Below are 16,232 nucleotides of genomic sequence, written 5' to 3' on the forward strand. Positions count from 1 at the left end.
GAATCAGTATAGTGTGCTATGCGGATGATGCAGTCCTGATTGCAGAGGACGAGGATGACCTACAAAGACAACTTTATCGATTCTATCAAGCATGTCGACGACTCAACATGAACATATCCACGCAGAAAACAAAATGCATTACCATTGCGAAAGATTCAATTAGATGCAAGCTCGTAGTAGAGGGGAAACCCATAGAACAGCTAAACCAGTTCAAAGTGTAGATTTATCAAGTTGTCATGACCCTGCCAGAAACATAAGAGGACAAACAAACAAGGCCGCACTCATGTCCGGATGTTCGAGAGATGTGGTCTGGAATAACCCATATATGAGAAAGGACCGCAAAGTTAGAATTCTAAGAAAAATTCTAAGAATCTACGGAATCTAGGTCCCTACGGGAAGGGCGTTGACGCCTAATAATAGTATATATATATATATATATATATATATATATATATATATATATATATATATATATATATATATATATATATATATATATATATATATGGTATATGTATTTTATACTTACTGTAAAAACATTTTAGACCGATCATCTAAAATTTTAATCCACTTTTTCAACTTAAATATTAGAGTGTGCAGTCTCATTGAATTTGATTGCGAAAAATCGAAGTCTTTCGTAAACTCTGATTTCATAGCTTTAAAAACGGGATCCTGGTAAGTCGCTTCGGCCCTTCTAGCTAAACTTTCTGAAGCAGCAGAGTTAAAGGTAACATTTACCGAGCTCGAAATAATATTTTCAACTCCTATTCCAAAGGTAGACATTAATTTCTTCACGAAGTTGAGAATGTGCGGTGTTATTTTAGCCTCATTAACGCCCTCTCTGTTTTCAAATGCTATTGCGTAGCATTTCGTCAAGCCTTGACGAAGCTGTCTTAATACTTCTTCATACCTAGAATCATACATTACTGTTAAAACTAAATACTCAAGCACCAATTTATAATAAAATAAAATGAGTGGGGACTACCCTGGTGATGGGATTGATTAACTTGAAAATACTATTTGCTTATACTATATTTATTTAATCACTGCTAAATATATCAGTAACGAGTTGGTGGGCAACGTCTAACTTCTCACTAACTTGGTGTCTCAATATTGAATGAATAAAGATTGATTAACGAATGATGAATGAATCTGTAATACTTTCTCCGTATGTATAAATAAACTTGTGATTGTTTTTATTATGATGGCTGACACGATTCGACCATGAAATTAATTATATCAAAATAGCTGACTAAAGCGTTCTTGAAACAAGTGCATAATATTGGGAAATCTGTGTCACCTAGTTATTTTACAACAAATAGTAATGTTTGTTTTTAGACCTTTAAAAATTAAACGGATATGAATTGTTCTTAATATTTTTGGATGCTAATATAAATCCTGTACAAAGGTGGTACATAAATTCATAAAACCTCCCAAAAACAGCTTTACTATGCTCTGTTTTTAAATCAGGAGAAGTAATTCAAATTTACCGCGTCGTAATGCTTATTTCTAATTGATCCAACCTCAGGCAAGTTTACTCCACTGTTATGAAATTTACATTTAGATTTTTTAAATTTTGTCAAGTTTACTTCAAAGATAGAACGAAAGTTGATGTTGGAACAGGCAACAAGTGACTAATTTCTTGAATAAGGAAGAACATTTTCTTTACTAAATTTTTGTATTATATCCAAAAAGATTGCTGATTTCGGATTTGTTGTTAAAAAAGATATACAGTCGGAAAAATGAAAGAATACCCATGAACGATCACATCAATCACTGGTTTTGTATTTGCTATCTTTTTCTATAAACAACAAAAGTTTGTTATAGAAAAAGATATGATGTGATCGTTCATGGGTATTCTTTAATTTTTCCGACTGTACTTATAATACAACAGACTTTTTCATTTTAAAAAACTTTTATAAAATATTTTCATTTTTATAAAATACTGTATGTAATAATATAAAATGTTTTACCAATTTTCTCTAAACCATTCCATTTGGTCAGCAATACCCTCCAAACTTGATAATACCGTAGTATGTATATCCCTCTGCATTTTCATTATCTTGGAACATCTAATCATCGCAGGAGTCGCTTTTATAGAAGATCCTTCAGTAGGAACCGTAGTAGCACCTTCTGAAGAATTTGACAAACTGCCTTGGCTGTTAGACTGAGCACCAGCTTCGCTGTTTTGAGATTCGTGAGATTGGTGTTGCTGTAGAGTTAATCTCTGAAATTTAAAATAAAATTTAAGAAATTGTATTGTTATAAGATCATTCCGAAAACTGAATCAATGAAAAGATCCCAAATTGAAACCAATTTCATTACGAGTTGTATTCGAATTTTATTTGATCGGACTATTTTAAATCCGACACACAATGGCCCTTTTCACGCATTTGCACATCATAGGTATATATAGATTTAAAAAAGTGGTACAGTAGGCGGTACTGTAGTCTAGCGCGAAGCTTCATACTATGTTTTAAGTATTTTTAAAATTTAAATATTTTTAAAAGTGAATGCAATCATTTTATTATTTATTTATTACTTTTTAAGATTTTAATAAAATTGAAAAAATTTACATGTTGTATAATGTACTCCCCTTGTCGCGTAAATGGAATCTTCCAATAGTTTACTGTGACTGCGAACCACGAACCATTATTTCGTGTTTTGTAATAATATTTCTATAGAGAAAAAGTGTACAATATCTCAACTCAATTTTCAGATAATTCTAAAATCCTTTTAAAATACGAATTACGATATTATTTATATATTGTTAAAATAACAAAAATTGATGATCAGTTGTTTAATTATTACGGGGATGTAGAACACACGCAATGTTGTGTAATTGTTATAGTAATTTTCTGTTTAGGTAAGCAATAACAAATATGATATAATCAAAGTTGACACACTGAGAGGCTACGTGTGTCATAATTATTATTTATTATTAGTTAGTTGTGAGAGATTGAGAAGAGATTCAGCTAGGTTTGAGGTTGCCTGCCGCCTAGAGTAATATATAATGATTGCCGTCATCAGCTGGGTACTATCCACATTAAAACAACTGTAATTAACCACCAACAAATTACTCATGGGTAAATAAGTGTATTCCTGCTGGCGAACCCCATACCAAAAGTAATACAACGCCTGTAGAGAACCTTCGCTTCAAAAATAAATATTTGTACATACTAGTGGGGAATTAAAAATATTATTGTCTTACCTGAACACTGTTAGTTTTTCTAGCAACAGAGGTACGCAAAGTAAGATATAGCGTTCTTATGGGGAAATAAACAGCTTGAGGAAACATTCTTCCAACCTAAAAAATAGTTTGTCATTTTTTTCTTTGATCAACTTATTGGTTTTTATAACAATTTTTATACCTGGCATAATAAGTTAAGAATGACGTTGCCTTCATATTGTACCAAACAGTTTAATAATTGTGGTGTCCATGGTAACCACAGTAGGGGTGGCACACCTACGGAGTATTTATCCAGTGCTTCCATTAAACTAAAAAACAAAAGTGTAAAGTAAGATGGATTTTTTTAACCGTCCACACAAAAAAAATAATTGTGAAATATAAAACAAATTTTTTTTTCTACGCCTGTCTAGTCGGGATAGTAGGGACAAACCAAGGGATACATTTTCCAGAGGGAAATATCGGCAATCCATCACTACGTGGAAAAAATAGAAAGGCAGAAAATAACGTACTGTTCAATTGTCATCTTTATACATAGCAAGGCAGCGCTTAGGACACTCAATAGGGAACTTGCATAAAATTTAAAATTCGAAAAAAATGTTATAAATCACAACAGGACATAATTTAAAACATGTATCAAAGATAAAAAAGTTGTTTTTGTGTCCCGTTTGGCCCCTAAAGACAATTCTAAATTCAAATTATAGCAGCTAGAACAAAACACGTCGTGACGTCATATGGTTATGTTTACATTCTGCACCAACAAAGTAAACAAAATTGTATATAATTTCAAATTAGACATTATAAACGTCAGTAGAAAATACAGTTAAGTGACGTCACAAGTGTTTTTGATCGTTTGAACTATTTTGAATACTTGTACTTTTACAAAATGGCACTAAACAACACGTATAGTGTTTTCTTTTATTTTCCATAGTAAACCTTCTTTCCTTTTCTTCAAAAACTGTATCAAATTCCAATCTCAACAAACTGGTATATAAACTCCTAAATATTTACAATATGAACACAAAATAAAACTAAGTTACATTGAAATAATAATAAACACCTACAAATAAGTCCAACATGACTTTATCGTGACCTTAATTTGCCTTATTGTTTCTTTAAAAAAATGTTTTTGCCGGAAATGCGTAAATAAGCTAGCATAACTCCAAATTGCAAAAAGAAGAAAATCAGTAAAGTAACACAATAAAATGCATCTTGGTCAACACTAATACGGTGTAGGCCCTCCTCTACTTCTTATGACTGCATTTATGCGTCGAGGCATGCTTGATATCAAATGTTCAACAAAAGCTTGCGGAATATTCTCCCATTCTTCAAAAACGGCCTCAATGAGTTGGTTGTGATTGGCAATAAGGGGTCTACGACTTCGAATCTTTTTTTTAGATAGTCCCATAGATGCTCTATAGGATTCATGTCCGGAATGTTAGGTGGCCACTCTAATAATGGAGTATCAACATCATTTAGGTAGCCAATAACCTGTCGAGCCACATGAGGACGAGCGTTGTCTTGCATGAATAAAAAATTAGGTCCAAGAAACGGAGCAAAAGGCATTACATGTTCGACAATAATGTTGTCTAAGTAATAATGGACATTCATAGACCTCGTACGTATGGGGACCAACTCCGTACGAGCTTCAAAACAAATTCCCCCTCAAAACATTTCAGAGCCACCACCAAAAGGTATTTTAGGAGAGATATTGCAGCTGGCAAACCTTTCTCCTCCCCTTCGCCAGATATGATCATGACCCTCTGGAGCTTTTAGGCTTACTCTAGTCTCATCGGAGAAAAGAGCTCGTTTCCAATCATCGATGGTCCAATTTTGATGCAATCTTGCAAAATTTAATCTCTGAACCCTGTGTTCTCTGGTAAGCAAGGGTTTTTTGGCCGGTTTCCTGTTGCTCAATTCTGCTTCATGTAAACGTTTTCTAACTGTTCGAGACGATATCGCGACATTTCGAACATCTGCTAGTTCAGTTTTTAGCAAATTACTGGTGACTCTCCTCTCTCTGAGAGCACGTTGTCTCAAAAAACGATCATCAATTTGATTAGTGCAACGTTTTCGCCCTTGCCCTGGTCTTCGATGGTATGACCCTGTTTCATTATATCGCCTCACCTTGCGACTGATGCTGGAATGATGTCTTCCTAATAAACCTGCAACGTATCACATTGAATATCCTTCATCTAGGAGAGTCGATGCTCGCACTGCCTCCTCCACTGACAAATTTCTTTGGCGGTTCATTTTTTTATTTGATTTTTATGCAAATGAACTTCCAAACATGCATGTGATGAAAAATATCACAATAAAAAGCTAGTTTCTCAGTAGCACTTTGCTTTAATCGGCACTTTTTATGAAAAGTTGTAACTCACTTTTGGTCTAAAACGAAGTTTAATACAAATTTTTGTTAAAACAAGACTTCTTCTTCTTCTCTTCATTTGAATGGCCTTAGCTGCCAGGGCTATCCGGCCAGGATCCGTGAATATAGACTTGAATATTCAAGAGCCGTACCTGAGGTACATCTGGGCTTAGCTCATAGCTCCTGAATCTGAAATATTAAGAGATAAAAAAAAAACTTTGTAATTGTTTATAAGTTCCATAACTAAAGTTCTACTATTAATGGTCTAGTTCTAGTACTACCACGCAAAACCGCACTAAGCACAAAGCACATGCATTGCAAGCAAGCATAAAGTCATAAAGTTTTTAAGCAAGCTACACAGGAGTCATTGTTGATGTTAAAAACTTTTGCACTGCGATTAATGTCTTTGAGTTTAAATTTTTAAACAACACATCAGTTAATGTCGGATCACCTTCTAGTTCCCTTCTAAGCAACTGGGACTCTCTTTGGAACCCAGTACATTCCAATAAAACATGTTGTAAAGTTCCTACACTGCCACATAAACACTGATTTGAATTCACTACCTTCAATCTAAATAAATGTACAGGAACACTACAATGTCCACTTCTCATACGACACATTTGTGTGATTATACCTCTCCCCAGGTTGGGAAATTTTGTAAACCATGCCTTTTTATATGGAACTGTAACTTGTGAGCAATAAGTAATTCCTTTTGCCTGTCCTATTTGTTGGAATTGATTTTCCCAACCGATCCATAGGTTTTCTTTATATTTAATTTGAAAATCTTTAAAGGAGGCCTTTGGTTCTTCACTAATGGGCAGCTTTCTTCCAAGATTCGCAAGATGGTCAGCTCCTATCATTCCCAATAATTCCAGTGTGACTTGGAATCCATGCAAATTTAATTTCTCTATGTTGTTCATCAAATTCACATAGTTTTTGTTTTAGTTGGAGAGTTTGTGAGTCTATTGCCGCCTTGTAGCTTGATCTTGTGATTTTTTCTAGAGCACTCTTAGAATCACTACAGATGAGGCACTTTGTAAAATTATTCTGTTGGATTAACTCTAATGCTTTTTTAATGGCAAATACTTCTGCTGAGCAAATTGAATTAGCGGAGGGTAATCTTGCTGTTAACTGTGTTCTCTCGTTAAGGTATATCCCAATACCTACATTACCTTGTTTATCTTTGGATCCATCTGTGAAAATAAGTTTATATTCCGACCAGTTATTGAGGTACCATTCCATAAACTTGGTTTGGTTATTTGCTTCTTTGCCCATATTGACAGTTTCATAAGCCATAGGAGAAATCTGAATATTAAGTGGAAAGGAGTGACAAGGAAATAAGGAGCTATGTGCTACCTCATGAATTTCATGTAAAGTATTCTGGAAAGCAGCCAGCATTGGTGGGAAATATTTTCTTCTCCAAAAACTAAAGTAACCCAGAAAGACATTGTGAAATTGCTCAATTGAGGCATATATTGGGTTGTCATAGGCTACTACTTTTAAAATGAATTTAGATGCTAGCCATATTCTTCTGAGATCTAACGGTGTTTCTCCACACTCTGACAAAATTATATGAACTGGAGAAGACCTCATAAATCCCCCCACCACTCTAAGAGCTCTATACTGAACCTTATCCAATTTTGCAAGTAGAGAACGTGCACAACCTCCCAGAAAAATGGATCCATAGTCAAGATGTGATCTAATGTATGCCTTATATAGAGTGAGTAAAGTTGCAGGATGTGCTCCCCACCAAGTTCGACACAAACAACGAATAATATTGACTCCACTGGAAGCCCTCAATGCCATCTTTTCAATTTGACTTCTCCAAGAAAGGGAACTATCTAGAATAACTCCCAAATGAGAAACTTCTTGGTTCCAATCTAAACGTGTGTTATTCACTGATATTAGTAAATTCGGAATATTATTCCTATTTCTATCAAAAAAAATTGCTTGACTCTTGCTAGATGACAGACACATTCCCATATCATGAAGTTTATTAGAAATACTTTCTACTGTACCATTCAATTTTTCCACAACATCCACCCAGCTGTTGCCGGAGCAATAGAGGGCAACATCGTCTGCATACTGAGTAATTAGAACATCCTCTGGCACACAAAATGAAATTATATTGATGACAATATTAAATAGTACTGGACTCAAAGGGGAACCCTGAGGAAGGCCCACATTGGTAGTTCTTGGTCCTAGCAGATTTAAGGAAATAGGATCACGAACAGACACCAAACGATTAGTCAATAAATGTTTAACCAATTCAATAAGTAACCATGGCAAATTGAGATCTCCCAAAGCGTCCAATAATTGGATGATTGACACTTTATTATATGCAGAAGAAATGTCTAACATAACAGCAGCTGCTGGTTTCCTTTTTGAGATATTCATTGAAATTTCATTGACCAGATGAATTATGTTTTCAGACACCCCTCTACCTTTACGAAAGCCAGTCTGGAAAGGCGATAGGATCATAAAATGTTCTACATACCAATCTAACCTTATTTTTATCATGTTCTCTAAAAGTTTACTAACACACGATGATAAAACGATTGGTCTCCAGCCCGAAAGACAATTTATATTTTTATTGGGTTTGGGAATTAAACACACTGTTTGTGATTTCCATTGAGTGGGAATATGCATTCCCTCCTTTAAACATAAATTGAAAACTTTTAACAGGAACTTGATTGCTGATTCTGGAAGATGTTGCAACATAGAAAATGTTATACCATCCTGGCCCGGCACAGTATCCTTTCGTTCAACCAAAACCAATGAAAGTTCGTTTAAAGTGAAGAGTTCACACTCGATAGTATTAGATTTCACTGGGTGAGACGCAATGTCCTCAAATACAGGTGGAGTCAATGAACAAAGCATTTCCTCCCCTAACGATGAATTACTAGGAGTTCTAACTGAGGCTTTAGTGAAAGCCTTATGGAAACTTCTCACTTTTCTCCACATTACTGATATTGGAGTATCAGGTGAAATTGTGGAACAAAACACAACAAATGATTTTTTCTTTTTGGATTTAAGTTCTTTTTTACAATGTGCCCTAATTTTTTTAAAATTAATGAAGTTTTCTAAAGAAGGTACCTGTTTGAACTTCTTGACTGCCTCCCTCTTTGATTTAATTAAAACTGAACACTCTTCATCCCACCAAGGTAATTGTGGTTTATGGAATCTAACACGCTTTTTCTTAGGGATGAACCTGTTTGCTGCGTCTAATATTAGGTTTTGAAAATCTGTGTAAGACTCATTAGGGATGTTGTTAATGTTAGACTCAATATATTGGTTGAATTGTTCCCAATTGGCTTTTTTCACATTAAAGATACTGCGATCTTGAAGAGGGTCATTTCCTTGGGTACTATTTCTATCCTGCCCGTAACACACTACAAAAGGAAAGTGATCACTTGCTCCTATCTCTGGAAAAACTTCCCAGAGGCAGTCCACAGCCAAACCTGGAGATGCTATAGCTACGTCAGGGACACTGTTTGAGTCAGGCGGTGAGATTCTTGTCGCCTCACCCATATTGAGAAAACACAAGTTATCCTCCTCCAAAAGATCTGCAAGACGATTGCCGTTCGGATTGTTAGATGATGAACCCCATAAAGAATGTTGGCAATTCAAGTCACCTATGAAGAAAAACGGTTTATCACACATTTGAACCAATTCTCTAAAGATCTCCTTACGAAAACGAACATCTGGTGTCTTATACGATCCTATAATAAAAAAATTTTCAAATTTGATAATGATAGCCTGCCATTTTTCAGGCAAGTGAATATGTGAAATGTCTATCCTATCAGCTGCCATAGACTGATGAATAAGTACAGCTATTCCACCCCATCCATCAATCCTATCATCCCTATAGCAGTAAAAATTGGGAATATGCAAGTGCTGTGAAAATTTCAGATGTGTTTCATTTAGAAGAATGATATTAACATCATATTCGTTAAGAAACACCATTAGATCTTGCTTATTGTTAAAGAAACCATTAATATTCCAATGCAAAATATTAAATATCATAACTATATATATATATATATATATATATATATAATTTGTTACTATTATTTTTTTTTTTATTTTTAATATAAAAAATAATATATTATATTATCTGTAAGAAATAAATGAAAATTCAGTCAACACTACTTTTACTAAAATTAGATGTATTATGTGACTCATCAAAACCTGCAAAATCCATATTATTATCAGAGGTTAAATCAACGTTTTTTGAAAATACACTATCCTGAGAATGTACACGATTGCTTGTTAATGAGAGTGCAAAACTTGGGCCTTGTGATCCCGTATACTTTTGTGAATCATTTAATTTGTTTAAAATCGGTAATCTAGGTAAATTTCTGCTTAGATCCTCATTTAATAGAGCTTTATGCGCCTCTTTGTCATAACTAATGTCTTTAAGAATTACTTTATTTTTCCTTTTAACTGGGACCACATGACTTTGACTCTGGAAATGGGGAGTGGAGGATGGGGATTTTTGAAGTGCTTGAGTAAATGCTCTGGGTGAGCTGGATAGTAAAGAAGGAAAATCCCTACTTCTCCTCTGAAACATTCTCGAATTCTCTGGCTTTTCCTTAATTGGGGGAAACAGCTTGGCAGCTTCAAAAAAGGTGAGATCTTGGAAGACCATTACTTCATTTATCTTTTTCTGTCTTTCGAATTCTTTGCAAATTTTATTTGTGGCAAGGTGATCAAGATCGCAGTATAGGCATTTTGGTACAGAAACTGTGCAGCTTTGTACTGTATGTTCATCGGAACATTTCGGGCATCTTGCTTTTCCCCTGCACTGTCTTTGTGAGTGCCCAAATCTTAGGCATTTGAAGCATTGCTGTACAGGAGGGATGTATGGATCTACTGTTACCAAGTTTGAATATATGATTATTTCTTTAGGGGGAGTTCTTACGTCAAAGAGTAGTTGTACAGTTCCTGTTGGAATGTATGTAACGGTCCCACTGCTATCTAAAACTCTTCTGTTAAGTCTTCTGGCCGATATAATTTTCACGTTTTTTTGTAATTTACTGTCGTTAACTATGTTTTCCATTGAAATATTTATACTTACATCTCTAATAATACCCCTTGATGTTAGCATTTTTTGAGGTATATAAGCAAGAAATCCTTTCTCAAGGATTTCTGTACTATTTAGTACCATATTTGCCTGTTTGGAGGTGTTAAAAATTACTCCAATTCTATTCATGCCTTTTCTACTAATTTCTTTAATTCCAGTCGTACCCATTGTATGAAATACTTTCCCAATATCCATAGGATGGATATTTCCTGCTTTTCCCTTGTCACTCTCTATCATAATAAGGAATGGGCCGAAGTCAGTGTCCTTGTATTCAACTTTTCTTCTACTAATATTTTCAATCCTAGATGATAAGTTATTAACTTCTGTTAACATGATCTGATCGTTTTGGAATTTATTTTTTAAAGCACAGAGTTCTTTTTCTATTAAATTAATGTTATTTTTATGTCTCGGGGCTAGCATGTGTATGGAATTTAAAAAATTTTGCGAGTTCAATGAAAGCAAAGCATAGATCCCGCCCCCTTTGTCAGGGGGGCCGGGAGAGTTAGTGTCCATCTCCTAAGCCAGCCTCTACTCTACTATACTACTGCTACTATGATTATATAAAGGCAAAACTTACAGAAAAGTCCTTAGTATTTCTAATTCACTACTAACGTATTATCCCGTTTTAACTTTTAAATTAACTACTAAATTAATGTTCAAACACTAACTAACTATATCTACAGTATAATTACTTAATTTATAACAATTTTAACGCGATGATTTAAGATTTTTCTCGTTTTTCAAAACAAAAGTTATTTTTCTAAACAAAGATTCTTTTTTCTAGAACTTTGGTTCTGCAGGTATAATTGTCAAATTTCTAAAACAAGACTATTATTAGCTTACATAACAACTGTCACTGTCAAACAAGGTCCATAGGCAACTTGTCGTACAGTAAATTATCAATAAATAAATATTATTGAGAAAAATATAAGTGGTGCGTTAATTTTGTCCAGGAGTTTAATATTACAATGACATACGATAAATGTCATTAAAATATAAATATTTTTCCCTTATTCCGCGACGACGAGCTGGCCAAATAACTCAGTAGGTGGAGGCCAATAAACTATAGAAGAAGAATATAAATATAAACATAAATAAAGTATAACTATGTGACGTCACGGGTTGTTTGAACTATTTTAAATACACAGAAGATTTTAAATTTGTACTTCTAAGTTATTATGAGTTTTTGAAGCGTGAAATTTTGGAAATCTCATTTTTAAACAAAACTGAGCATTATTATGTAATAAAAAAATTTGCAAGTTCCCTCTGTAGAGGTCAATTCTAAGCTAGTATGGGATTGCAGATAATAATAACCTATGCAGATTCTGTCACCTAGAAGAAGAAGCAGAGCACATTTTATGCCAGGGCCACAGCCTGTCTTTGTATTAGACGAAGAAGATCTCAATTGACATTCACTGTATATTAATTTTTTTATTTTAACTTATTACCATAAAAAATAGTTATGTACCTAGAATTTTCATCGTCGTAACTTAATAACCACAAAACTTTAGCCAAATATTTTCTTGCTTTGGCTTCATTTTGATGTCTACAGGCATGTAGGAGACACGTCATAGCATTCACTCCCAAGTTAATTTGTCTTTGATCTCTTGTGAAGATCTGTTCCAAATAATCACCGTATAAAGCCCATGCCTTAGTAGAAGCATCGTGCATTTGCACTGCGGCCGAAAACATTTTATTGGCTTCGTCAGACTTATCTGCAAAAAAAAATAAATAATTAGAAGTAACTAAACGATCATGTTATATAAAAATTAATCCCTATTTCACTAATCACGTCATAACTTGAGAACGACTTTACTGATTCCATTAATATTTCTTAAGCTTTCTAATACTGTGTACAAGGTTTTTACAGAATATTTAAGAAAACTGCAAAGAAAATTAAAAAAATTCATAATAGGTTTTATTTAGAGGTACTTTTTATTGGAGGGGATTTGATAGGAGATCGTGCATGAATCGTGTCAGCTGACGTTGCGCTTTTGTTCAGTATTATTGGTTGACATTTCATCATGGAAAGGCTTAGCTTTTAGAAATTATTCAGCTGTATTACAAAAATGGGCGTTCTACGAGGAATGTTTCGTGAGCTTAAAGCTACTTATGGTCCACACAATCGGCTAATAAACGTACAATTCGCTATACCACCAGTAAGTTTGACATCCAGTTTTCATAATTGGATAACACGCAACCAAATATACCACATTCAGCATGGTAGCGGATAGTGTACGCGCAAATAATGAAAAATCGATTCGTCGCCTTCTCGACAACTTGGCTTGTAAACAGCCACTTAGCGTATTTTACGTAAAGATCTTAGCTTAAAATCATACAAAATTCAATTAGTATAAGATCTGAAGCCGACAACCTTCTGAGTCGTCACTGTTTCAGTCGATGGGCTCTTGATAAGCTTGCAGAAGATCCACTGGGATGAGCAACCCGAAGAAGTTCAAGAGTTACCATTACATCCAGACCAAAGAACTGTTTGATTAGGATTGAGGCATTGGAGGCCAATATTACTTGAGTCATTGGTCAAATACCAATGGAATGTTCGAACGAGTCATCGAGTATTGGAACTTCAGAATAGACTATCTGAACCGTAGTCACAGCCAACATTTAAAAGAAATTAACTTTAAAAGTAATTGTAAAGAATGGTTCTTTTGTATCATAATAAAGATTTTCAAATAAAATTATATTTTTTTCATTGTTTTTTTTTATTTTTGAAAAGGTACCTCTAAATGAATTACCCTTTACTTAACTATTATTTAAATTTCGCGCTTTTAACAACCTCGCATTTGACAGTTTTTACTGAATATGTCACAAAAATACTTACTGCTTAACTGGAACAGCAGACCATTCAAAGCATAGAATTCTGCTGTCATCTCCTTGGAGAAATACTGCATTTTTGTTCTACTGAGCACCTCCAAGCCTTCGTTAATATCATTTTTGTTCACTGAAGAATTCTGTAGATAACATTTTACTTGCTGCCTGACTTTCTGGAAGCAATCCACAATCCGAACACTTGAAATACTGTAGATTTTATTAAGCGATTCCAAACAGACGTTTACCAATTTGTGCTTTCTGGCTATCTTTCCAAAATGAATGCTTGACTAAAAGTATATTTGAAACTTATAAATACTATTACGAAATATACAAATATAGATTTAGATTTAGAAAAAAACTTGAAAAAAATTTAGATTTAGAAACAATCGGTCGACGACAGACCAAATATTTGCGCTAAAAGAAATCAAGACTACGTGTTATGAACATAAAACAACACTACAATAATTACGACAATGCGACCCACTATCAACAACTCTTTTTAATCTGATACTGGAAGAAATAATCAGAAGAGCAAAATAAATATGTACGAAACAATCTTTAAAAAATGGCCATCAATGTATAGCATTCGCAGATGATCTAACACTATTAACGACAAGTAAGAAAGAACTAAAAAGGTTAATGAGCAATATAATAAGAAAAATAAGAAAATCTACGGTTTCGTTTTGATTTAAATCTGTTTCTCTCCATCCTCCGATAGTACTATTTCTAGGTCTACCTGTTGTCATCGAAGACACCTGAAAATCAAGAAGTATCCCCACCAAGGACACCTGAAAAATTGATAATGTCTCAAAACTCTAAGTCAATAGTATCATCTGCGAATTCAAGTTCTTTCATCTCCCCTCATGAGTTTAAAGGATTTCCAAAAGCAGAAAAGAGAAAAGGTGCGAAGGCAAGGAAAACTAAAAAGAGTGTAATTTTAACTAACACACCTGACTTGGATCAGTTAAAACTGCAAGCAACAACCAAAAAAATGGCTCCTCCGAATAATAAACGCGTTAAGGTCAATTTAAATAAGGCAAGCGGCTCAGCACCAAAGCAGAAAAAAAAATAAACGAATTGATAGCACTTCATCCGAGGAGAGTGAAGAACTAATCAATTACGATGATTTTTCTGGCGATGAATGTGAAAATTTACAGTTGGAAGACGATTATGGCATTGATGCTAGTACAGAAATTTCCATTGATAGTTTTGTATTAGTGAAATTTGAAAACAATATATTTAAATAAATAAATCTGAATAAAGTTCTTAAGACATTAGACGATAATGAATTTGAAGTGTCATTTTTAAGAAAAAGTGGTAAGCTTCAAGGCTGCTTTATTTTTCCTTTGGTTGAAGACATTGCTGCAGTAGCAAGGTCAGACGTTGTATCAATTCTACCAAAACCAAAAAATGTAGATAAAAAAAAACAAGCGCCTTGCATCTTATTTCAAATTTGATGTAAAGTTTGACAGTATTAATATCCGTTAAAATTTTCTTTCATTTCAGTTTTTCTATTGTACTTGTAAAATTGCTATTTTCAATAATAAAAAATACAAACTGTGTATTTATTTTAACAAATTATTGAAATAATAACACTTGACTCATTGTGTACCACCACTTGTCTTATTGTGTACCACCAATGGTACACAATGAGACAGATGTAGACGGTTAAAATAATCATAGATTTTGTTTCTTCACTCATGAGGGAATATTTATTTCAGATTATATTGAGGAAATAATCATATTGATGTCTGGTTAACTCAGTTTGTAGACAAATTCAAAAATGCCAATGTCAAAAATAAAAATGTGTTTTTTGTCTCATTGTGTACTACCCTCCCCTACTCTAATACAGAGTATGGCATTAGTAAAATAAGAAAATCTACGGTTTCGTTTTGATTTAAATCTGTCTCCCTCCATCCTCCGATAGTACTATTTCTAGGTCTACCTGTTGTCAATGGGGCTCTGAGGTAGACAAATTTACACCAACACGACTGTAGTTTCTCGATATAAATATAACCATACTGCGATATAAATAGTATTAATTTATATCGAGAAACTACGGTCGTGTTGGTGTAAATTTGTCTACCTCAGAGCCCCATTGACAACAGGTAGACCTAGAAATAGTACTATCGGAGGATGGAGGGAGACAGATTTAAATCAAAACGAAAACGTAGATTTTCTTATTTTACTAATGCCATACTCTGTATTCGAGTACACAGACTCGTTTCATACGAGTCGAAATTTAATATAATAAGAGAGGCAAAAACATTTGGATTTGAAATAATAAAGAAATGACAAAATACATAATAATGGAGAAACATATAAAGAAAAAGAAGACAGTTTCACGTTGAAGATAGAAGGAGAAAGTAAATGCATGTTCAAAAGAGTTTCAGAATATATTTAACTGGGTGTAGAATTAGAAGAAAAGGGTCACGAGGAAGAGGAGATAAAGCCAAAAATAGCAGAAGGAAATAAAAAGTGTGGAGCATTACGATCATTAATAAATTACTTTTAATGGGAAATAAGCCACAATTTTACCAAAAAAATGATTTTATAACATAATTTTTTTTAAATTTTACTTAGCAACAACATTTTTGTTTATTTGAGTAGTATTTTGTATTTCGACAACGAAACCCGATTTCGGCTTCGAAACGGTAATAAAATCATTTTTTTGGTAAAATTGTGGCTTATTTCCCATTAAAAGTAATTTATTATAAAAATGCCACAAGAAAATAGCTTCAGAACAACATTATGATCATTAA

General features: G+C 33.8%; 1 protein-coding gene across 3 annotated transcripts in view; it reads right to left on the minus strand.

Annotated features, from left to right (window-relative positions):
• The window catches only part of LOC114332931 (transcription-associated protein 1), a 206,440-nt gene that overhangs the window by 14,236 nt on the left and 175,972 nt on the right, over positions 1-16,232 (minus strand). For all 3 annotated transcript variants that reach the window (XM_028282723.2, XM_028282721.2, XM_028282722.2), the window contains 6 exons: positions 13,481-13,757; positions 12,110-12,356; positions 3,372-3,498; positions 3,212-3,307; positions 1,974-2,227; positions 530-910 (listed from right to left, as the gene is read on the minus strand). In XM_028282723.2, the coding sequence (XP_028138524.2) occupies positions 530-910; positions 1,974-2,227; positions 3,212-3,307; positions 3,372-3,498; positions 12,110-12,356; positions 13,481-13,757 (1,382 nt within the window). The remainder of the gene's footprint in view (positions 1-529; positions 911-1,973; positions 2,228-3,211; positions 3,308-3,371; positions 3,499-12,109; positions 12,357-13,480; positions 13,758-16,232) is intronic.

This window comes from Diabrotica virgifera, chromosome 2 (assembly GCF_917563875.1).
Source record: "Diabrotica virgifera virgifera chromosome 2, PGI_DIABVI_V3a".
NCBI lineage: Eukaryota > Metazoa > Arthropoda > Insecta > Coleoptera > Chrysomelidae > Diabrotica > Diabrotica virgifera.